Source organism: Schistocerca gregaria, chromosome 11 (genome assembly GCF_023897955.1).
Source record: "Schistocerca gregaria isolate iqSchGreg1 chromosome 11, iqSchGreg1.2, whole genome shotgun sequence".
Classification (NCBI taxonomy): Eukaryota; Metazoa; Arthropoda; class Insecta; order Orthoptera; family Acrididae; genus Schistocerca; species Schistocerca gregaria.
In genome coordinates, this window is record NC_064930.1 from 57410276 (window position 1) to 57435055 (window position 24780).

At 39.9% G+C, this 24780-nt stretch overlaps 1 protein-coding gene across 34 annotated transcripts in view; it reads left to right on the plus strand.

Annotated features, from left to right (window-relative positions):
• The window catches only part of LOC126295288 (uncharacterized), a 562445-nt gene that overhangs the window by 278904 nt on the left and 258761 nt on the right, over nt 1–24780 (plus strand). For 22 of the 34 annotated variants that reach the window (XR_007552435.1, XR_007552442.1, XR_007552444.1 and 19 more), the window contains 3 exons: nt 7364–7417; nt 12574–12639; nt 17431–17520. The exons of 6 other annotated variants lie outside the window; for them this stretch is intronic. Coding sequence is in view for 7 of the 28 variants with exons in the window: in XM_049987716.1 (XP_049843673.1) it covers nt 7364–7417; nt 12574–12639; nt 17431–17520 (210 nt within the window). In the remaining 21 variants the exon portion in view is untranslated. The remainder of the gene's footprint in view (nt 1–7363; nt 7418–12573; nt 12640–17430; nt 17521–24780) is intronic. 6 more of the 34 variants (XR_007552438.1, XR_007552439.1, XR_007552445.1 and 3 more) reach the window with 2 other exon arrangements.

Below are 24780 nucleotides of genomic sequence, written 5' to 3' on the forward strand. Positions count from 1 at the left end.
CTACAGTTCTATTAAAATTACTTTGTAGCTGACATTTTATGCATTGGAGCTGGTTTCCTTCAGTTAAAGTACTCAACATCACACCCAAACTGTTAGCCTTTTCCTAACTGCTCAATGGTTGGTCAGTTCGTTCCCAGTTCCTTGTCCACGATTCTTTCTTGATGCGTTTGGATCCTGAATCACGGGTCATGCACTTTTATTATTTCCCCACACAAGATGCAATTCTGTGTCGCGTTGTACACTTATCGGTACACTTATCGTGATCAGAGAGCAGCTTACATTAGTTAAGCTTCACACAGCTTTGCATGGAGCTGAATTTTTGGAGGCTGCAATTAACTGTTACGACTGTCATCTGTCACAAATGTAACTCCTTTAGACCATGTTGCACCATAGTGCAACTGATAGTGCATAAACATGTGTTGAAGGTCAAATGTAACAATTTGTTTCTAATTATTTACTGTGTCAATTCCATCACAAGAATTGCTCATTGGTTTGTAATCTGGCAGCTCGTGTAGCCAGTGTCAGGATAGTCTCAGTAACCAATGATAACGAGCTGTTAGTGCTGGAACTGAATTTTTGTCGTCAGTTTACTCGAGGAGGTTAGCTTTAAAAGCCGTGAACAGAGCGATTGTAACTTTAGTCCTACTGCAGATTGACCGTTGTTTTCTCAGATACCTTGCACATTGTGAGGTTGTGTTTAGCTTAGGATGTGTGTTTAAATTTACGGCTATGAAACATGTCGTCTGCTGCAGTTCAGGCATTGGTCCCTTAAAAATCAGCTGTCAACAGAGCGTATCATTTCTGACACACCTCGTGGTGGCCACTTCCAACATTACTCTCTTACAAATTAACAGCATTTGTGTAGTGACCGGTCATGTTTGTATGTTACATATAACTGAGCGATAGCTGGCAGTCAATGTGGCAATGCTGTGACAGATGTCAACTTTCAAGTATTTTAATAAAGACTGTAGCAAACTCTCTGTTGCAAAATAAAGGGATTGAGGTTAATATTGCATGTACAGTGCATGTTTACAGGTGCACTTAACAAGTCTTCGCTTACTTATACAAGATGAAATAATTCCTAATAAGTCATTTTGTAATGTGACTGTTGGCATCCCACTAAAAGTTTTAAATGACAGTAACATACGTAACATAGATATTAGTTATTTCAGCCCCAGAAGTTGGAAATCATTAGTAAGAAAGTTTGTTCATTTTACTATCTGATAGTAATTACTGTAAAGAAATAACTTCATTTAAATTTTTTTATCTGGTCAATACTGTGGTAGCCATAGTGAGTACTCTTGGCAAGCTGAGACACTGAAACAAATGGACAACGTATTAATAAATTCAAATATGTTAACAAATTCAAGCGTGTTAACAAATTCAAGCGTGTTAACAAATTCAAGCGTGTTAACAAATTCAAGCGTGTTAACAAATTCAAGCGTGTTAACAAATTCAAGCGTGTTAACAAATTCAAGCGTGTTAACAAATTCAAGCGTGTTAACAAATTCAAGCGTGTTAACAAATTCAAGCGTGTTAACAAATTCAAGCGTGTTAACAAATTCAAGCGTGTTAACAAATTCAAGCGTGTTAACAAATTCAAGCGTGTTAACAAATTCAAGCGTGTTAACAAATTCAAGCGTGTTAACAAATTCAAGCGTGTTAACAAATTCAAGCGTGTTAACAAATTCAAGCGTGTTAACAAATTCAAGCGTGTTAACAAATTCAAGCGTGTTAACAAATTCAAGCGCGTTAACAAATTCAAGCGCGTTAACAAATTCAAGCGCGTTAACAAATTCAAGCGCGTTAACAAATTCAAGCGCGTTAACAAATTCAAGCGCGTTAACAAATTCAAGCGCGTTAACAAATTCAAGCGCGTTAACAAATTCAAGCGCGTTAACAAATTCAAGCGCGTTAACAAATTCAAGCGCGTTAACAAATTCAAGCGCGTTAACAAATTCAAGCGCGTTAACAAATTCAAGCGCGTTAACAAATTCAAGCGCGTTAACAAATTCAAGCGCGTTAACAAATTCAAGCGCGTTAACAAATTCAAGCGCGTTAACAAATTCAAGCGTGTTAACAAATTCAAGCGTGTTAACAAATTCAAGCGTGTTAACAAATTCAAGCGTGTTAACAAATTCAAGCGTGTTAACAAAATCAAGCGTGTTAACAAAATCAAGCGCGTTAACAAAATCAAGCGCGTTAACAAATTCAAGCGCGTTAACAAATTCAAGCGCGTTAACAACCATGGAAAGTGGTTGTTTTTTCTTCTTTAAAGAAAAAATCCTGTACAACAATGGGCTCTGATTTGAAATTTCTGGGCAGGTTTAAACTGTGTGGCACCCAGGGATCAGATCTGACACATTTCATTCTGGAACTTAGTAAGGGAGGGGATAAAGTAATGGGAGAAGTAAAGCTGTGGACGCAGGTCGTGGGTTGTGCTTGCGTAGCACAGGTGGTAGAGTACTAGCACATGAGACAAAGGTCCCAGGTCTGACTACCAATGTGGCATACAGCGTAACCTGCTTATTGGGGTGTACACACACAACATAATGAACAAAATTTGCACGTACACAGTTCTGAGTTGTTAACAATGCGGTAAATATGTGTATGTAACGAGGAAGCACAGATGATGCTGTGTTTAATTATTATTTATTTATGTATTTTAAATTGTTGTTTGCTGAGCTGGGGAAGAGGGATTCTAGGACACTTCCTATTCATACCTTTAACTTGGTTTCTCCACCAGATTTCGATTTTTAATTTCATTATACAACAAACTTTATTAAGAAATATGTACTAATCATGTAATTTTAATTACCAATGCAGTTATGTACTTAATTTTGCACTACTAAATACACTACTGGCCGTTAAAATTGCTGCACCAAGAAGAAATGCAGATGATAAATGGATATTTATTGGACAAATATATTGTACTACAACTGACATGTGATTACATTTTCACGCAATTTGGATGCATAGATCCTGAGAAATCAGTACCCACATCAACCACCTCTGGCCGTGATAACGACCTCAGTACGCCTGGCCATTCAGTCAAACAGAGCTCGGATGGCGTGTACAGGTACAACTTCAGCTTCCCATGTAGTTTCAACATAATACCACAGTTCATCAAGAGTAGTGACTGGCGTATTGTGACGAGCCAGTTGCTTGGCCACCATTGACCAGACGTTTTTAATTGGTGACAGACCTGGAGAATGTGCTGGCCAGGGCAGCAGTCGAACGAAAGTTTCCTGTATCCAGAAAGGCCCATAATGGACCTGCAACATGCGGTTGTGCATTATCCTGCTGAAATGTAGGGTTTCACAGGGATCGAATGAAGGGTAGAGCCACGGGTCGTAACACATCTGAAATGTGACATCCACTGTTCAAAGTGCCGACAATGCGAACAAGAGGTGAGCGAGACGTGTAACCAATGGCACCCCATACCATCACGCTGGGTGACGCCACTATGGCGATGATGAATACACATTTCCGGTGTGCGTTCACCACAATGTCGCCAAACTTGGATGTGACCATCAAGATGCTGTAAACAGAACCTTGATTCATCCGAGAAAATGACATTTTGCCATTCATGCGTCCATGTTCGTCGTCGAGTACACCATCACAGGCGCTCCTGTCTGTGATGCAGTGACAAGAGTAACTGCAGCCACGGTCTCCGAGCAGATAGTCCGTGCTTTTGCAAATGTCGTTGAACTGTTCGTGCAGATGGTTGTTGTCTTGCAAACGTCCCCATCTGTTGACTCAGTGATAGACTTGGGTGCACGATCCGTTACAACCGTGTGCATAAGATGCCTGTCATCTCGACTGCTAGTGACACGACGCCATTGGGATCCAGCACAGTGTTTCGTATTACCCTCCTGAGCCCACAGATTCCATATTCTGCTAACAGTCATTGGATCTCGACCGACGTGAGCAGCAATGTCGCGATATGATAAACTGCAATCGCGTTAGGCTACAATTCGACCATTATCGAAGTCGGAAACGTGATGGTATGTATTTCTCCTCCTTACATGAGGCATAACGACAACGTTTCACCAGGCAATGCCGGTCAACTGCTGTTTGTATACGAGAAATCGGTTGGAAACTTTCCTCATGTCAGCACGTTGTAGGTGTCGCCACCGGTGCCAATCTTGTGTGAATGCTCTGAAAAGCTAATCATTTACATATTCACAGCATCTACTTCCTGTCAGTTAAATCTCACATCAGTAGCACGTCGTCATTGTGGTGTAGCAATTTTAATGGCCAGTAGTGTATACCCCTTTTTGCTGTTAATTTGATACTGTGATCTTCTGGATGGAGTACAAATAATATAGTCTAACAACGAAAGTAATCAATTATTGATAACATAATAGAAATTTGTCCAAGTGGCAGCAGGAGAACACACACAAAAGAATTCAATTTTTTTACTAGCTTTCGGAGACAGTGCCTTCTCCTCCTGGGAGAAAAGTTGAAGGGGAAGGAAGAGGGTCGAAGGAAAAGACTGGAGAGGTTTGGGGAAAGGGGTACAGTTCAGGAAAGTCACCCAGGACCCCAGTTCAGGGAAGACTTACCGGATGGGATGAGAAGGAAAGTCTGATTGTTGGGAACTGCCACAGATGAGATTTGAAAACCTGAGAGCTTAAAGGTGGAAGATAGGATAATATGCAAGACAGAGGTTACTACTAAAACATTGTGCATGAGTTAATAAGAGTGAAAAGCTAAGTGCATTTTATTTAAGAGAGGTGGGGGTGGGGGGTGAGATGGTGAATTATAAAATATGTAGGAAACTAAAATAGAGTGAAGAAAGGAGTAGATATTGTTTATAAATGCTGAGACGGGAGGAATGAATGTAAATTATGGCCAGGTGGGAGGCAAGAACTGAGGACATGTTGTAGTGTTCCTTATGTGCCCATCTCCCTTCTCTGTGGCTCCTACCTGTATGACTGTCCCCACTAAAAGACTTGGCTTATGCACCCTTCTATCACCACCTATTCCAGCCCTGTAACTGGCAAGACTATCAAAGGGAGAGCCACCTGTGAAATGACACGGCATATACCCGCTCTTATGTAAACATTGTTAGGCCTCTAAGCAGTTATGTCAGGATGAATCGGCATTGACATTGGGTGTATACAGGCATCACACACTATCCTGTTGCAGACCATGCTGCACAACATGACAGTCGTGACCTTGGTGCTCGTTTTACCACACATGCTGTCGGGATTCTTTCCCTAGACAACAGTTTCTCAGACATCCACAGGTGGAACTAGTGCTATTACATTTCCTTGGTTCTCGCCACACTCCGGGCCCTAATTTACATTAATTCCTTCCATATGAGCATTTCTTTATAGTAATATTCCTTCCTTCACTGTATTTTAGTTTTTCTTCATCTTTTATTTTCTTACCTATTTTTCGCCCACCTCTGTTAGACACAATGCACTTAGCTTTTCACTCTTAACTTGTGAACAATGTTTTAGTAGTAATCTCTCTTTCATACTACCCTGTCTTCCACCTTTAGGCTCCCAGGTCTTCAGATCTCATCTAGTGTAGTCTCCAACAATCAGTCTTTCCTTCTCATCTTGTCTGGTAAGACATCCCTGCCCTGAGGTTCTGGGTGACTCTCTGAACTGCACCTCTATCCCTAAACCTCTCCAGTCCTTTTCCTTCATCCCTCTTCCTTCTCCTCCAACTCCTCTGCCAGGATGAAGAGCCACAGGCTCTGAAAGCGTGATGATGATAAATGATGTGGTGATAAGTTATATGATGTGGTGATAAGTTATATGATATGATATGCCTCCGGTATGTTCTGCCAGTCGCAAAAGGCGACGAAAATAACAAACCACTAATATGGCTAACCCCCCATTTAGTGTGATTAGTTGGTTCAGGACACAACTAAAGAAGCCTCGGACAAGCACCGTCATGCTCGGGGACGACGCTTGAACCCTATGCCCGCCCACAATGGTAACGACACTGCTAGCCAACTGAAGAAGATTTAAATCCAAATAGAGGTGTTTGGCAGGATATGCTTCCTGCAACCACCCAAGAAGGAAAACAGACAGAGGATGAGATGGTCAGATGAAGTTAACTGACACCTCATGTTCTGTTATTACCAAGCAACAAATAAAGTAATGGACTCACACATCCCAGAGCAAACAAACAAAGAACAACACGCATCAACTAAACCCCCGTAAACACCCTTATCATCTAACACAGCCACACATCGATAAAGACGCATGCAACACATGGCTAAGAAAAGGCAATATATACAGTGAGATGGAAGGATTCATAATTGTAATACAGGATCAAACAATAAACACCAGATATTACAGCAACCATATTATTAAAGATCCCAATACCACAACAGATGAAAGCAGACTTTGCAAACAACAAATAGAAACAGTAGATCACATCACAAGTGGATGTACAACACTAGCAAATACAGAATACCCCAGAAGACATGACAATGTAGCAAAAATAATACATCAACAGCTTGCCTTAAAACATAAACTTATAAAACAACACTTCCCACATAAAAGTATGCACCACAAAATGTACTGGAGAATGATGAATACAGATTATACTGGGACAGAACCATTATAACAGATAAAACAGCACCACATAACAAACCTGACATCATACTCACCAATAAAAAGAAGAAATTAACACAACTAATCTCAATATCCATACCCAATACAACTACTATACAAAAGAAAACAGGAGAAAAAATTGAAAAATACATCCAACTGGCTGAGGAAGTCAAGGATATGTGGCATCAGGATAAAGTTGACATTCTACCAATTATACTATCAACTACAGGAGTCATACCACACAATATCCACCAATACATCAATGTAATACAGCTACATCCAAACTTATATATACAACTACAGAAATCCGTAATTATTGATACATGTTCAATTACCCGAAAGTTCCTAAATGCAATATAACATATACCGTACGGTTAAAAGGAAGTCACGCTTGATCAAGGTCCGCGTCACTTTTCACTATTGACCAGACATAACGTCTGAGATAAGAAAGAAATAATAAGAATAAGAATAATGATAATAAGAAGAATAAGAATATATTGAATCCTTTCGTGTATGTTCACCTGCTCCACTTTGTGAGTAGATTTATCTATACATTTGTTTGTAATAGTAATAGTTGAGGTGCTTGTGTGCCTGTTGACTGCTTAGTGCCTCAGCTTTAGGGTGACAGGTTACATTACTCATGTTCATATTTAGACTACCCTATTGTAAAGTGTATCTTCACTGTAACGGAAACAGTAAAATGTCCTCAGGTTAATTTGATATCCCTAATAGGTAAAACTCTTTCTGAAACATCTTTGAACTTATCTGTTGTCTTTTTTTAGGGTTATTTATTTGTGGACCAACCCACTGATGTGCTGGGCATTAAAGAGGAACCGGTAAGCAGTACAGTATTTTACTACTCCCAATGCAGGAGATAAGTTACCTTCATTACACACAACACACACCACACAACCATAACTGTTTACATATTCCTGCAGGAGATAATATTTGTCCAGCAACCAATTTACTTGTGGCAAGTAATGTATAGTATTCAATGGTGTAAGGCATCTCACTGTTTCAGTTATTTGCAGTTTGTAGGACATTGATAGTGGTGCAGAAATCAGTCAAAGCAGTGCAATGGTCTAAAACTATTGATGTTGAGCTGCCCACGCACTGTTAGCAGGTCAAGATTAATAAACTGTACTGTAAAGAGTGCACTGGAGGCCTACTATTCCATGAGGGAAATGCCACACGCAGTGCTGTTATGGGTTAGTGAACTGTTCAGTGGATGACAACTGCAATTGGCCATTCTATCCACAAAAATGTTAAACAGGCTATTCCAGTGACTTGAAGACAGTGGATTGTTCGCAGCAATTATAAGGGGAGGGGGATATTGATCCATGTAGATGGACTAAGAGGTATACCGATATGAAATGAGCGTGTTTTTTATTTTATTATTATTATTATTTTTTTTTTAAAATGAAACTGTAATTTTGAATTGAAAAGTAAAATCATTTTATTCAAAGTACTGACCATTGCTTTCTATACATTTTCACCACCTTTCCAGCAATTTGTGGACACCACGCCAATAGAAATATTCATCTTTTGAAGCAAAGCAATCGGACACCCAATTTTAGACTTCTTCGTAGGAATCTGTGTTCCTCAGCCAATGCGTGTCCCGTTGACGAAAACAAATAGTCGAATGGGCCAAGTCTGGTGAATACGGCAGGTGGGGTAGCAGCTCCCAGCCACGTGTTTTGATTGTATGCTGAACCAGTTTTGCTTTGTGTGCAGGTGCATTGTCTGTAAAAAAAAAAAAAAAAAATATTGCCAGGTCTTCGGCCCAGTCTGGTCTTTTTGTGATCAATGCATAGTTCAAAGTGATCATTTGTTCTCTGTAGCGATTAGTATTTAGTTTCACCTGGTTTTAGAAGCTCATAATGCACCACACCTTTTTGATCCCACCAAACACAGAGAATTGTCTTCTTGCCGAATCGATCTGGTTTTGCAGTCGATGTTGACGATTGTCCCAGATTAACCCACAATTTTTCCCTTTTAGGATTCTTAAAATAAATCCATTTTTCATCGTCAGTAACAATTAGATGCAAAATTGATTTGCTTTCATGTCTTTGAAGCAAAATTCGACAAATGGTTTTTTGGTTTTCCATCTGTCTTCCATTCAATCCGTGTGGCACCCATTTTCTACACTTTTGGATCTTTCCCATAGCTTTCAAATGGTCTGAAATTTTTTTGTTGAGCAACATTTAGCATTATTGCCATTTGCTTTTGACTCAAAGCATCATCTTCATCCAATATTGCTTGCAATTTAGCATCTTCGAACTTTTGGCCTTCCACGTTTTTCATTTCTTATGTCAAAATCATTATTTCTGAACCGTTGAAACAATCTTTTGCATGTTGCTTCTGATAGAGCACGATCACCATATGACTCGACAAGCATTCAATGTGACTCTGCAGCACTTTTTTCAAATGAAAACAAAAAATTAATGCCTTCTGCAAATCACTTTCTGGTACAAAATTCGACATTGTTAACACGATGAAAACATATGATACTGTTTGTTCCATGTCTTGATGTATACTAAATATCTTTGACAGATGTCATACCAACCAAACAAAAAAAAATTGAGGCTCGTTCTCAACAAATGTTCCCTATCAACACATCTGTATCTTAACGCTCATTTCATACTGGTACACTTGATATTTGTTGTAAGTATCAACCATACGCTGGCATCGCTTTTGCACGAGAAGTGTTTCGGATAGGAATCATCAGTGGCAGACTGACAGAGCTTGTACACTTCATTGAACAGATTAACAGGAGCCTGACGAATCACCAATGCTGTCGGAGAACATTCTTTGGCAAAACACGACAATGGATGTATGCACTATATAGCACAAGCCATTTTCTACGGATTACGTGATGGCATCTCACTGTAACATCTCACCGTAACATTTCACTGGTGCCGAATTTGTTGAGCAGGTCCGGTAGTGTGGCCTCCACATTTACCAGACCTGAGGTAATTGGATTTCTTGTCATGGGGACATTTAAAAGGACGTGTGTGTTTGACCTTCCGGCAATGTCCAGATGTTAGGAGCCTGGGGCCGATGCGTAAGACGCCATCTGAATAGACTAAGGTGTATTTGAAAGAGAGCCCGATTCAGAGTGAAAAAGGGCTGAAAGATAGGTTAGGAAGTGTGATAACCACATGCAACACTGTATGTCGTGTCTCCTTGTATGTAACAAACTCGGAGTGACAGGGCTACCTCCTGCAGAGATAAGAGACATCTTTTTTAAACATGTATATAGAATTTTACTAAGTCATTGATTTAGATACCTCCATCTCATCTTCAGATTTACCTGCAAATATTTCCCGTGCACTGGCGAATTCTTGAAATAGACCATTTTATAATGCAGTTGGTATTTAAGTGCAGTCTGAGGCAAATTCGTTAATTACCCTCACTGTGTGTTTGTATTTGGTTGGTGCACAAATTCGTAGCATTTTGTTTTGCGTGTGGGTATTCCAGTTACTGTGTGTTTATCATTTGCAATTTTTTATTTGTAGTTCAATGTCGCTATTTGAGTTTTCGTTCTGTCATTTGGAGATAACGTGGAGCTGTGGGCGCTAGAAAATGGAGTGCCGAGTGGAGAAATCTGAACATTTCAGACATATTCTTCAATTTGAGTTCAGTAGAGGGATGACGGCAATGGAGGCAGCCATAAACAGTTGTGCTGTGCATGGAGATAATGCTGTTGGACAGAGCGTGTCAAGAAAATGGTTTTCTCATTTTGAGGAGGATAATTTTGACATAATACTCTCCACATCCAGGAAGACCTTCGGGATTTGATAATGATTGTGTAAATGCATTAATCCGCAGCTATCCACATTGGTGTACTCGACAACTGGCAAACGTGATGAACTGTGATTGTACTGCCATTGTGGGATATTTGCATGCAGTGGGGGAGATTATAAAACTGGGTATATGGGTGCCACATGATCGAAGCCAAGTTGGCATCCTCTTGTGCTTTTCTCTTCATACCAATTGTGTGATTTAGCAGTTGTCAGGTAAAGACTGGTTTGATGCTCTCCGCATTAGTCTATCTTGTGCAATATGTATTTATTCATCGAGGGGTCATCTCGCAATGATATAGGATTTATCATAATACAGTGAAAATAAATAGCTAAAAATTTTACCTAGACACAAGACTCGACCAGGAAGTAAGTACCAGTTTGGAAAAAATCTCAGAAAAACATTTTTCAAACCAGAATTTATTTTTGCAAGAAACAGCATTTCTTAAACCATTTTTCTATGTAATTGCTACCATTGCTCAGACTTTTTCATAGCAGGAAATGCAACTTTTATGTGCCCTATTCGTAGCCCAGCGAAGACTTCGTCACTGTCAAAAGTGCCTTCGTCCAAAATCGTGCATGAAGTTAAAGAAGGCTGTACAATTAGTGATCAAATTACTCTTAACTGAATTGTCGAATAAGATTTTGAGTGACCTGTGCAGGACTGGACGTGCATTGTCATGAAGCAAAACATGCCTTTACTGAGCCTTTCACACCTTTGTTTTATATCCCAAGCTGAAGTTCTGTCAGTTTTACAGTATAGTACAGAATGAGCTTGTGAGGATTGTGGAGTGAAAGGCGAATTGCCGACTTTGGTTTATAGGGAGAATTTTGGAAAAGTATGGCTCATCTGTAAAGGAGACTGCATACAGGACACCACTATTGCAACCTATTCTTAATACTGCTAGACTGTTTGGGAGCCGTACCACATCAAAGGATGACATCGAAGCAGTTCAGAGGTGGGCTGCTAGATGTGTTACCAGTAGATACGAACAACACACAAGTGTCATAAAGAAACTCTAAACTGGAAATCTGTGGAGGGAAAGCAATGTTCTTTCAAGGAACACTATTGAGAACATTTGAGAACTTGCATTTGAAGCTGTCTGCAGAATGGTTCCACTGCCACCGAAATAAATTTTGCACGAGGACAAGGAAGAGAAATAGGGCACATAGGCAGATGTTTTTCCCTTGATCTGTGTTTGAGTCAAGCAGGAAAGAAAATGGCTATTAGTGGTACAGGATGGTCTGGTATAGTTTGCATTGTGTAAGTAGATGTAGACAAAGTACCACATTGACAATTTGACCTCTGTGAAGGAGCTTGGTGAGCAGAAAAGGATGCACTAAAACTGTGTTTAGCAATTGTTGTCTTCGCTTGCAGCATCTTTTTATGAATAGAGTATAGAAAAGCTGCTTCCCCACTGTGACAGTTGTCTGTACAATGATTGCAACTTTGTAGAAAAATAGTTCAGTGGATTCTCTTTCTTGTAAAATTAAATCTGCAAACTCCACAGCTTGTTTAAGCTCTCTGGATGCTTGATAAGAGATGTCATTAAAAGGGTTGTACTTGCAGTGATGTATTTTTATCAACTTACCACAATATTGAGCATAATTTGATAAATATTTAAGCATGCCTCTGGTGTGTTTATGTATGTAGTGTGTATCATAATAAAACACAAACTTGCACAGGTAGAAATGTGCACCAGTAGAAGCAGTAGCGTTCCAGTAAATGTGTGTCCATAACCTGGCAATTTGTGAGATAATTGGTATTATATTGCTAAGAGCTGCCACTGTTACAGCATGGAATATGCCCTAGTTAGTATAAGTGCATTTGAAGTATAAATTTTACCAATGTCTCATTTACTTGCTTATGCAAACAATTACAAAAGGCTAATATTTTTGCATTATTAAGAAAAGAGATTGCTGCTTACTCTAAAAATAGGTAACAACCTAGTTATTTCCTGGTGTTATTACAACCTGGAATTTCCATTGTTTAATATCTCTGCAAAATACACAGTATTCATTCTTATATCGAGACAAGTATGATTGATTTTAAATTTAAGAGTTCTACAGTTGGCATATTAATGATTACTCACTTACTACAGGTAACAGAGATTTGTGTACCTCCAGTTAGTGCACAGTTGCTTCACAGTTCATATGCTGGTGTTACTCATAATGTCTTCTTTTTCCAGATCCCTGAAGAATTACCCATGTTAGACATTTATACTGAAGAAAACGGAGAACAAACACCAAGCATGGTATGTAATGGAAAACCTGCAACCAGGGGAAGAATACACATTCAATCTTTCGGTACAATGAAACACAGAGGTGAAATCATTAACTTCCCAACAGATTAGTGTGATTAGTTGGTTGAGGACAAAACCAAAGAAGCCTCAGACAAGTGCCGTCATGGTTGGGGACGACGCTTGAACCCTATGCCCGCCCACAATGGTAACGACACTGCTAGCCAACTGGAAAATGATTTAAATCCAAATAGAGGTGTTTTGCAGGATATGCTTCCTGCAACCACCCTAGAAGGAAAACAGACAGAGGATGAGATGGTCAGATGAAGTTAATCGACACCTCATGTTCTGTTATTACCAAGCAACAAACCTAGGAACCAGCACAACTGGATACAGATCACAAGTATACACAACATTTATTACTAGATACCCAGAATTAAAATTTTTAACAGAACGACAACTAGCTGATCAGATCCGTGTAATAATCAAAAATAACAGGATACCCTAGTCGGAATTAGAAAACATCAAACAAGTAGTACATCAAACAAGTAGTACAACAAATACTGGAACAAAATGTGCAGTCAGAAGAAGAAGAAAATAAAGTAATGGACTCACACATCCCAGAGCAAACAAACAAAGAACAACACGCATCAACTAAACAGAGGAAAACGAAATCTTAAGACTGCCACCAGAACAAGTACAAATAGAACACGAAGTGACACACGTTAGATATAGAAGAAAAATTTCAGCTGACATATATAGAATACAAAGACACAAATACAGACATTAGACCACTCTTGCATAGACTGCCAAATAACCCACAAGTAGAAACAACAATAAAAACTATCAACACATTCATACACAACAAAATAAATGAAAACACAACTATGGAAGAGTTAAAACTACGGGTTTATATAGGAGCACTCACTACACTAAATATACACACTAGGCAGAGATCAGAACCAACCAACACACAGAAGAAACCCACAAAACCAGCATGGCAACACATGCTACAGATCAGAATAGGAAAAACTGAGAAGACATTGGACAGCTAACACAATTTATAAGAAAAGAAATATCAGCCAAAAACGAAAAAGGTTAGGTAAAATCTCACAAGAAGTGATAGAGCAATTAGATAAGAAGCAGAAATTACAAGCATTGGCCAAACGACTTCGAAGATACAGAAAAAGTGAAAACAGAAGGAAACAAAACCAAATATTCAACACAAACCAAAAGAAATTTTACCGGACAACAGATAACACACACATTAAAATACACAATCCACCAAACATAAGACATGGAACACTTCTGGAGCAACATATGGTCAAACCCAGTACAACATATGGTCAAACCCAGTACAACATAACAGGCATGCACAGTGGATAGAAGCAGAAACACATATACAAGATGATACCACAAATGCCTAAAGTGATAATTTTGCAACATGAAGTCACCAAAGCAATTAATTCTACTCGCAATTTGAAAGCCCCTGGAAAAGATAAAGTAGCAAATTTCTGGCTAAAGTAGTTCACCTCAACACATTCACATCTAACTAAATTATTTAACAAAATAGAAATTTCCACATGGGAAAAATATATTAAAAACAGTTTCAAGACTTACCAAGTGGGAAAGTGCCAGTAGACAGGCACAATAAAATAACACACAAACACACACACAAAATTACGAGCTTTCGAAACTGGCGGTTGCTTTGTCAGGAAAGAGGGAAGGAGAAGGAAAGATGAAAGGATGTGGGTTTTAAGGGAGAGGGTAAGGAGCCATTCAAATTCTGGGAGCGGAAAACGAAAGACTTACCTTAGGGGGGAAAAAGGATAGGATATATTTGCGTGCCCCCCCCCCCCCCCCCCCCTCTCTCTCTCTCTCTGACCAAACTCTTTGCTTTTAAATGTGTCTGCTTGTGTCTGTATATGGATGGATGGATGGATGGATGGATGGATGGATGGATGGATGGATGGATGGATGGATGGATGTGTGCGTGTGTGCACCCGTCCGTATACCTATCCTTTTTCCCCCCTAAGGTAAGTCTTTCCGCTCCCAGGATTGGAATGGCTTCTTACCCTCTCCCTTAAAACCCACATCCTTTCACCTTAAGATCAAGCAGACACAGCAAACCTAGCTAAATACCACCATGTAACATGCCTACCAACAATATACAAAATATTAACTTCAGTCATTACACAGAAATTGACACATACAACACAGAACGAAATTATAAATGAAGAACGAAAAGGCTGTTGCAAAGGAGCACGAGGATGTAAAGAGCAACTGATAATAGATGCAGAGGTGACATATCAAGCTAAAACTAAACAAAGGTCGCTACACTACGCATACATTGATTACTGAAAAGCTTTTAATAGTGTACCCCACTCATGGTTATTACAAATATTGGAAATATACAAAGTAGATCCTAAATTGATAGTTCCTAAACATAGTAATGAGAAATTGGAAAACCACACTTAATATATAAACACATTCAAATAATGTTACATCACAGCCAATGCAGATTAAGCATGGAATATACCAAAGAGATTCATTAAGTCCTTTCTGGTTCTGCCTTGCCCTGAACCCACTATCCAACACGCTAAATAATACAAATTATGGATACAATATTACTGGAACATACTGACACAAAATCACAAATTTGGTATACATGGATCTAAAACTACTGGCAGCAACAAATCAACAATTCAATCAATTACTAAAGATAACATAAGTATTCAGCAATGATATAAATATGGCTTTTGGAACAGACAAATGTAAGAAAAATAGCATAGTCAAGGGAAAACACACTAAAAAAGATTACATATTGGATAACCACAGTGACTCCATAGAAGCGATGGAAAAACAGATGTCTATAAATATCTAGGATACAGACAAAAAATAGGAATAGATAATACAAATATTAAAGAAGAACTAAAAGAAAAATATAGACAAAGAATAACAAATACTGAAAACGGAATTGACAGCAAGAAACAAGACAAAAGCTATAAATACTTATGCTATACCAATATTGACCTACTCCTTTGGAGTAGTGAAATGGAGTAACACAGACCTAGAACCACTCAACACTTACACAATCACAATGCCACAAATATAGAATACATCATGCATTCAGCAACAGAAAGATTCACATTAAGCAGAAAGGAAGGAGGAAGGGGATTTATAGACATAAAAAAACCTAAATTATGGACAGGTAGACCATTTAAGGAAAGTCTTTCTAGAACGAGCAGAAACTAGCAAAATACACAAAGCAATCACTCATATAAATACATCGGCTACACCACTGCAATTTCATAACCACTTCTACAACCCTGTAGATCACATATCAACAGATACAAAGAAGGTAAATTGGAAAAAGAAAACTCTATATGGCAAGCACCCATATCATCTCACACAGCCACACATCGATCAAGACGCATGCAGCACATGGCTAAGAAATGGCAATATATACAGTGAGACGGAAGGTTTCATTATTGTAATACAGGATCAAACAATAAACACCAGATATTACAGCAACCATATTATTAAAGATCCCAATACCACAACAGATAAATGCAGGCTTTGCAAACAACAAATAGAAACAGTAGATCACATCACAAGTGGATGTACAATACTAGCAAATACAGAATACCCCAGAAGACATGACAATGTAGCAAAAATAATACATCAACAGCTTGCCTTAAAACATAAACTTATAAAACAACACTTCCCACATAAAAGTATGCACCACAAAATGTACTGGAGAATGATGAATACAAATTATACTGGAACAGAACCATTATAACAGATAAAACAGCACCACATAACAAACCTGACATCATACTCACCAATAAAAAGAAGAAATTAACACAACTAATCTCAATATCCATACCCAATACAACTACTATACAAAAGAAAACAGGAAAAAAAATTGAAAAATACATCCAACTGGGTGAGGAAGTCAAGGATATGTGGCGTCAGGATAGTTGACATTATACCAATTATACTATCAACTACAGGAGTCACACCACACAGTATCCACCAATACATCAATGCAATACAGCTACATCCAAACATAAACTACATCAAAACATAGTTATATATAACTACAGAAATTTGTAATTATTGATAAATGTTTAATTACCCGATAGTTCCTAAATGCAATGTAATATATACCGTACTGTTAAAAGGAAGTCACGCTTGATCAAGGTCCGCGTCATTTTCCATTTTTAACCAGACATAACGTTTGAGAAAAAAAGGAAATAATATCAATGATGGTAGAGGTAGGAATACTAAACCAGAAAGAAAAGGTCAAGTTGGTATTCATGTCATTAATTAACTGATTTTTACTTATTTTCCATTCAGCTTTAATAGCCTTTAATTCTCAGTTAGATTAGCACAGAGTATGACAGTCATTACAGCAGAAGGGAAAACATTCTGATGCTGTGGTATGACATTAAAAGAATGTGTTTTTCAGGTGGACAACAGTATGTCCGTGTTGGAAAACCACCAAACTTGTTTTGTTTTATCAAAAAAAGTGAAGTGACTTCTTATTGCCTGACAATGGTGTAATGAAACCTGCTGCAATCCATATAACTTAAATATGCATTTAAACTGAAAAACATACACTTCACACCTACATGTAGACATTGCTAAAATTTTCTTGGAGGCACAGTTTTGAGAAATTATTGCCTTCACAGTTACTTAAAAGTAATGTAAGCCAAGCATCTCAGATTTTATTATTAACAAATTAATTACGCAGTCTTATTCTTATCCTCTGCTTACATGCTTATACTTGGCTCGTTTCAGTGTACTACACTTCTGGAAGCTGATGTCTTCAGACCAGTGAAAATCGAACAAGAGAAGGATGAATACCTCATTCCTGTTAAATATGAAATGGTAAATGCTTGAAATATTTCGTAGACAACATTTTACAAATGATTTTCTTGTTGCTGGTTCCCTTATAACTGTGTAATAGGACAAATCTGTTTTGATAGACAATATTTTTGCTGTATACTAATGACAGGTGTATGTTTTTGTGTTCAGTAAATTGCGGCTGCGTGACAGACTGAAATAAGCAGTTGTGACTAATCACTGACAGATTCTAAAAATTTATTGTAATACGTATTTTTAACTACTTATTATGGTATATTCTGTTAATTATAGGTGGTAGCTGCTTTAAACAAAAACGTCTCATCAGTATATTTATACAATAATTTCCCTATTTCATTTTATTTTTGCAACTGTTCTAATAATTGGAGTGTTGTAAAGTTCAGAGATTGTTACATGAAAAGTTGTTAGAGAAAGAAGGCAGTGAAATTTGTTATGGGATTGAGTTAGCTCAAAACACATTGAGCACAAGCAGTGATTGTCCTGTCATATGGCTGTTAGATGCAATGGAGCAGCATTGAGGTGTGTAAGGGGGAACTGCGAAAAACTGTGTGACTTAGTAAGAGTCAGGACTAGATTGCAGTTTTCCAGAGCTGCCACTGATGGTAAGTGTATTCATTAATGGCGAAAGCAAAATTTGTAATGGATATTTGTCACAAAGCTCTTATAGGAATTTCGGTTACAATATGAAGTGCACGGGTGTCGTACAGGCAGTGTTAGACATCAAAATATCTGCTTTTCATTGCTTGAAAATACGCACAACAAAAGTTTTGCGTCACCTAGGTTCTGAGAATTCCAGAACCTGCACAGAAAATTCGAATAGAGATTAACATAAACATCATTTCCACCTTTTTTATTGCTCATGAAAACCACACATTGCATGTCGTACTGCCACACACAAGTAGTGGTACAGATTGCTGTACACACTGGTACCTCTAATACCCAGTAGTACGTCCTCTTGCATTGATGCTTGCCTCTATCGTCGTGGCGTACTGTCAACAAGTTCATCAAAGAACTGTTGGTCCAGGTTTTCCCAATCCTCAACAGTGATTCAGCGTAGATACCGTAGGGTGGTGGTTGGTGGGTCACGTCGTCCATAAACAGCCCTTTTCAATCTATCCCAGGCATGGTCGATAGGATTCATATCTGGTGGACATGCTGGCCGCTGTAGTCAAGCAATGTTGTTATCCTGAAGGAAGTCATTCACAAGATGTACACGATGGGGGTGCGAATTGTCATCCATGAAGACGAATATCTCACCAATATGCTGCCGGTAGCGTTGCACTATTGGTCGGAGGACGGCATTTGTGTATCGTACAGCTGTTATGGCACCTTCAGTGACCACCAGTAGAGGATATCGGCCCTACATAATGCCACCCTAAAACATCAGGGAACCTCCACCTTGATGCTCTCCGTTGACAATGTGTCCAAGGCACTCAGCCTGACCAGGTTGCCTCCAAACAAATCTGCAACGATTGTATGGTTGAAGGCATATGCAACACTCATCGGTGAAGAGAATGTGATGCCTATCCTGAGTGGTCCATTTGGAATGTTGTTGCGGCCCATCTGTACCACACTGCACAGTTTTGTGGTTGCAAAGGTGGACCTCGCCATGGATATCGGGAGTGAAGGTGCGCATTGTGCAGCCTATTGCGCACAGTTTGTCATAACATGACATCCTGTGGCTGCACGAAAAGCATTATTCAACACAGTGGTGTTGCTGTTATGCTTCCTCAGGGCCACAATCCATAGGTAGTGGTCATCCACTGCAGTAGTAGCCCTCGAGCAGCCTTGAGTGAGGCATGTCATCAACAATTCCTGTCTCTCTGTATCTGCTCCATGTTTGAACATCACTTTGGTTCACTCAGAGATGCCTGGACACTTCCCGTGTTGAGAGCCCTTCTGGCACAAAGTAACAACGCGGATGCGATCAAACTGCAGTATTGACTGCCTAGGTGTGGTTGAACTACAGACAATATGAGCTGCATACCTCCTTGCCAGTGGAATGACTGGAACTGATCGGCTGTTGGACCCCCTCAGTCTAATTGGTGCTGCTCATGCATGGTTGTTTACATCTTAGGGCAGGTTTAGTGACTTCTCTGAACAGTCTAAGGGACTGTGTCTGTGATAAAATATCCACAATCAAGTCTACCTTCAGGAGTTCTGGGGACCTGGGTGATGCAAAACTTTTGTTGCTGTGTACACATTGGTGTGCAAAACTTAGACAAGAGTAACTTTCACAGGATATGTCACTGCCAAGTACCATTGCTTGGTGAGACTTGCTTCATACACAGAATGATCTGATACAGTACAGTACAGTTCAGAAGATAGCCAAAAGAAATATGCAGGGAGACGAACAGAAATGACACCATTCAAGGAAAGTAATTACACTGAAGTCACTGATTTATGATGATCCCCTGGGCACTGCAGAAGGTGGAACATGCTTCTTAATAGGGTGTGAGATCACCATAGACGACAATGCATGCTCTGAAACTTGCTCCCACTCTGGCCACAAGGTTGGTAATGAGTTCTCGTGGTAGGGCATTATTCTCAACGAGTGCGGTTGACAAATGTTGAATGCTCATTGGTGCATATGGAGTGCTGCAGTCTCTCCCCCCAATGCATGTCACACAGGCTTGACGAGATTTAAGTCAGGGAATAGGCAGTCGGGTCCGTTCGCTGAATATTCTCTCGTTCCCAGAGGTCCTCTACCTGTGCAGTTCGAAGTGATGACACATTGTCATCCATAAGGATGAAATCGGGGTGAAATGCCCTCCTGGAAAGATGCACATAGGGAAGTACAGTGTCGCAATAACACTGACTGGTGAGTGTATTGTGTTCAAAGATTTGAAGCTCAGTACACCTTGCAACATTATACCTACCTACACCTTAACACCTGGACCACCAATGCGATCATTTTGTACAATTGTACTTGGAGCATTACATGTTACCACCTCTGTCCGTATTTGTGTGTCCAGAATCACTTCTCAGACCGAACCTGCTCACACCCGAGAAGAGCACGCGACCATATTCCTTGTCGGTTCAGTCGCGGTGCTCTCGGCAGCAACACACAGTGCTGCCAATCTGCGGGTGTCGGTGGACCAGGATGTATTAGTTGTCAGGCAGACACATCTGTGCAGTCGCCGTGCCGCTGTCGATTGAGAGATTGCACACCTTGCAGCGTGTTAAATGTGGTTGCAATTGCACCCACTGTTTGACATAGGTTTCTTCCTGCCAATTGCAGAGTATAGTGGTCCTCTGCTAAAGCAGTTGACCGTTGTCAAACATCACTTCTTTGCAGAGCAGTGCCTGTGGTTCAGAATGCTTCCTAACTGTGTGAAACAGTGCTGTGAGCAATACCAAACTCATGGGCTACACTTGTCAGTCTTCATTCTTCTTCCAGTTTCCCGTGTGAAGTCATCCAAATTTTGCTTCCGGGCCACGTAATGAAGAACTCCACCACAGTTCATCGTACAGTAGAACCCCTCTAATCTGACCTTGAATAGTCCGTTACTCTGGTTAGTCCGACCATGCTCAGGCTCGCGAGCCCTGTGCCGACTTGTCACTGACTGGATGGCTGTCGGGCCGTTGTTGCGGTGACTATCGCTGTCTATATTGTTATACTGTAAGTTATTGTGCAGTTTTATCCTTTCTTGAGATTAGAAAACGTCGTTTGCTTTATTCTGTGTTCCCTACAGTACTTATCACTGTAGATTCACGCGGATTTCACACAATGATGCAAAACATGCTTTTTACATGGCCGTTCAATAAATCGAGCAGAATCCAACTTCAGCTCCAATGGATGTTGTGTGGAAAAAAGGGACACTGCAGCTAAATGTAGAATAACATCTGCTAAACAAAAATGTACAACTTTTTTCCAAGTAATTTCTTTTTGTTTTTACTGTAAAAACAAGTGCTATAAATTTTTTTATTTTACAGTATATCTAATTTATACGTTATTAAGTACAGCACAGAACAGTGCTGCAACTTGTTTGTTGTTTTTCCTTTTAAAAACAATACATATTATAGTGTGTGTAGACGTTTATTAGTTAATATATTGTTTAACACTGTGTAAAAAATCTTTTTATATTACAGTAGACGTCTTTTAGGTCTTAAATAGCTGAATCTTTTGTCTTAAATGTCTTTTTATATTTTTTGCAATAAATATTAGATTTTTCGGATAATCCGACCTTTCTTTCGTTCAGACTGTGGTCCCGGTCCTGAAGGTGACGGATTAGAGGGGTTCTACTGTAACTGCTTGGCGATTGACGTACTAACTTTTGCTATTCCGATAGGTGCGTCGTGTTGTGGGGGGGCCAGCTCCATTTGGCACTATAGTTATGCTGACCTCGTGCAGTGCAACTATCAGCCTTCTGTGAATTACTGGGAGACCTCTGGCAACATGCTCCCACACTTTCATTCGCACCCATCCTGTAGCGAATATGTTAAATTACTGTATCTGTTTCAACCTTAAGTGTTGCAGAGCAGTCTGTTTACAAACATACACACTGCCTGCCAAAGAAGTGAAACACCAAGAAGGGGAGGGGGAAACAAAATGAAATTTAATAGGTTGAGAAGGTATGTGTAGGGCCGGGAAAATATCACAAAAATGGTAAAGTGAAATTGGCAGTTTGTGAAGAAAAACAATCAATTGACAATATTTGTGAAATTGGTGACTTTCAGAAATACCATTACATTTTTCAATTTCCCTTATCAAAAATGCTGTAAATATGAGGGCAGTACACCAGTAATTGGAACTGATTATTATTGAGTGTTAAAATTGCATTTTCACTTTGTATTGCCTCGAGGCAGAGGTTTGTGTATAATCTGAAACTGACAAGTCATTTCCCAAAATTACATTAAATGGTAAAATTTCCAAAAAACACAAAAATTGACTCTGCCAAAATAAAAATTGCCAGAAAACAGTTAAGTTGGCAGAAAGGACAGGAAAGCTGCGAAATTTCCAAAAATTACATATATAGCTATAAAATAAAACAATTTTTTCATATCCCTGGGTATGTGGTATTACTTCAGTGATTATAATAAGTTAAATTTATAATTTGTTTCAGTGTGAACCTACTTACCAGCATGATGTACACCCCTTCTGCCCTGGAGGTACGCACTGTTCATATTCGGAAGGGTTTCGTACATCCATTGTAACCTCTGTTGAGGTGAACTGGTCCCACAGCTGTTATAACTGGTCCTCAATACCCCAAACACTGCCACTGGGATAGTTGTCTGAGCTTGTCCAAGACGTGTTCTGTTGGAGACACATCTGGGGAGTCTTCTGGATATTAGGGTACTTCTACATTCTGCAGACAGTTCCTACAAACACTTGCCACAAATAGATGAGCACTGTCCTGTTCAGAAAAAGCACCGTGATATTGTTGCACGAGAGGTAAAGTGTGAGGAGATAGGGTGTCTGTTAAGTACTGTTAGGGAGTCAGTTCCCTCAGTCCTATCAGCTGTTACCTGAAGTCACACCAAATGGGTCCCTACACTGTGGCACCAAGAGTAACGTGGAAAGAACAGGACCTCTCCCCAGGTTGCTACACATTGGTGTAATGGAGAACAGATTCATTGCCGATAACAGAGCAGACTTCATTCGTCGAGAATCTATTCTTCGGTCACGCCGTGGCTCCAAATGTAGCTTTTTTCTGTTCCGGTATTAATGACAACCTACACACGAGACTGTAATTCTGCGGTCCGGATGCTAATACCCGAAGAATTGTATGGGATAACACAGAATGTTGCAGGGAGCCCATTCCGTGCTCTCGGATAGCAGATAAGTGTGAAGGGGTTATTATGTGCTCAGTTCACAATAAAGGAGTAGTCTCTTCTGGTGGTCAGAAGTGGTCAACTGGAACCTTGATCTCTCATATTCCTGCTATCAAGATCCATGTAGTCAGTCAGGCTACTGTTACATCAGAATGCCAGACTAATCGGGATATTACACGGTTCGACCAGCTGGCCGAGTGGAGACACGTGCTGAAGCCCCTTTCAGTATGTCGGTGCTGATATGTCTCACGCTAGTGACATCAGTGTTTCCTTTACGGTGGTCACTCGACGTGTGGTTCTGTTTGTGCCTCTTCTAGTAACCTATCAGGTCCGGTAACAACACTAAGGCACTCTGTTGGCCATCCTACCTACATTAGACAATTAAGTTCTAATCATTTACACACTTTGTAGAGGTCTCATGAGTGGTTCACTTTTTTGTTGTACAATGCACGATAATCTGGCATTATATTCGACTGTGATTGTAGTAAAGTACAAGAGTAGAGAAACATAAATCTCGCAAAAATTTCATCTCATTACCAGTGCTTAGTTACTATTTATATTTAGAAGTGGAACGAGGGTGAGAAAATCCGAAGCACATTCCTCCAGAACCTCAATACCTTCTCCCTCATTCGCTTCAGCTAGTTCTCTCCAGCTCGACGAGGCTACTACGTCGAAGTTATCAGCCTAAAAAATGGCTGCATCAGACCTGTCCGTACTGGCACTACCTCCGTGTCGACAGCTGACACCCGTTCTGTAGCGAGAAAAATCTTCCTTCCAACCTAGCCACCAATGGCCGTTGTATTTGTAGTGACGAGTAGTCCCTTTCTGGATATACTGAGGCCTTCACGGACTGAAATTAACCTCCCACCCTAATACAGAAACGGATCTCCCCACCTCTCAAAGTCCTCCCAGCCAGTCACATAGGTGGATTCCCCTCGTGACTCAGTATCGCCCGGGACTGGAGCAACTGACTAATATTCTCGCCAGGGTTTCGACTACCTCTTGTCGTGCCCTGAAGTGAGGATTGTCCTACTCACTGTGTCTCACCCCTCACCCCAAACCTACACAATATCCCTGTCCACCCCCAACACAGCCCCTACTCCAAACACCTAGCCTCGTGGCTCATGTGTCTGTAATAGACCTGGATGCAGTCACAAGCATCAAGGGCAGGGTCACCTGCGAAAGTAGTCATGTGAACTACACAATAAACTGCAACAACTGTGCTGCAGTCAATGTGGGCGAGAGAATCAATAAGTCCTCTGTTCACACGAATGGCCACTGACGCCAAACTGTGGTCAAATAACTGAACTACCCACAAGGACATGAAAGGGAAGCAGTTGTTGGGAAGGGAGTAAGACAGGGTTGTAGCCACTCCCCGATGTTATTCAGTCTGTATATTGAGCAAGCAGTAAAGGAAACAAAAGAAAAATTCGGGGTGGGTATTAAAATCCAAGGAGAAGAAATAAAAATGTTGAGGTTCGCCGATGACAT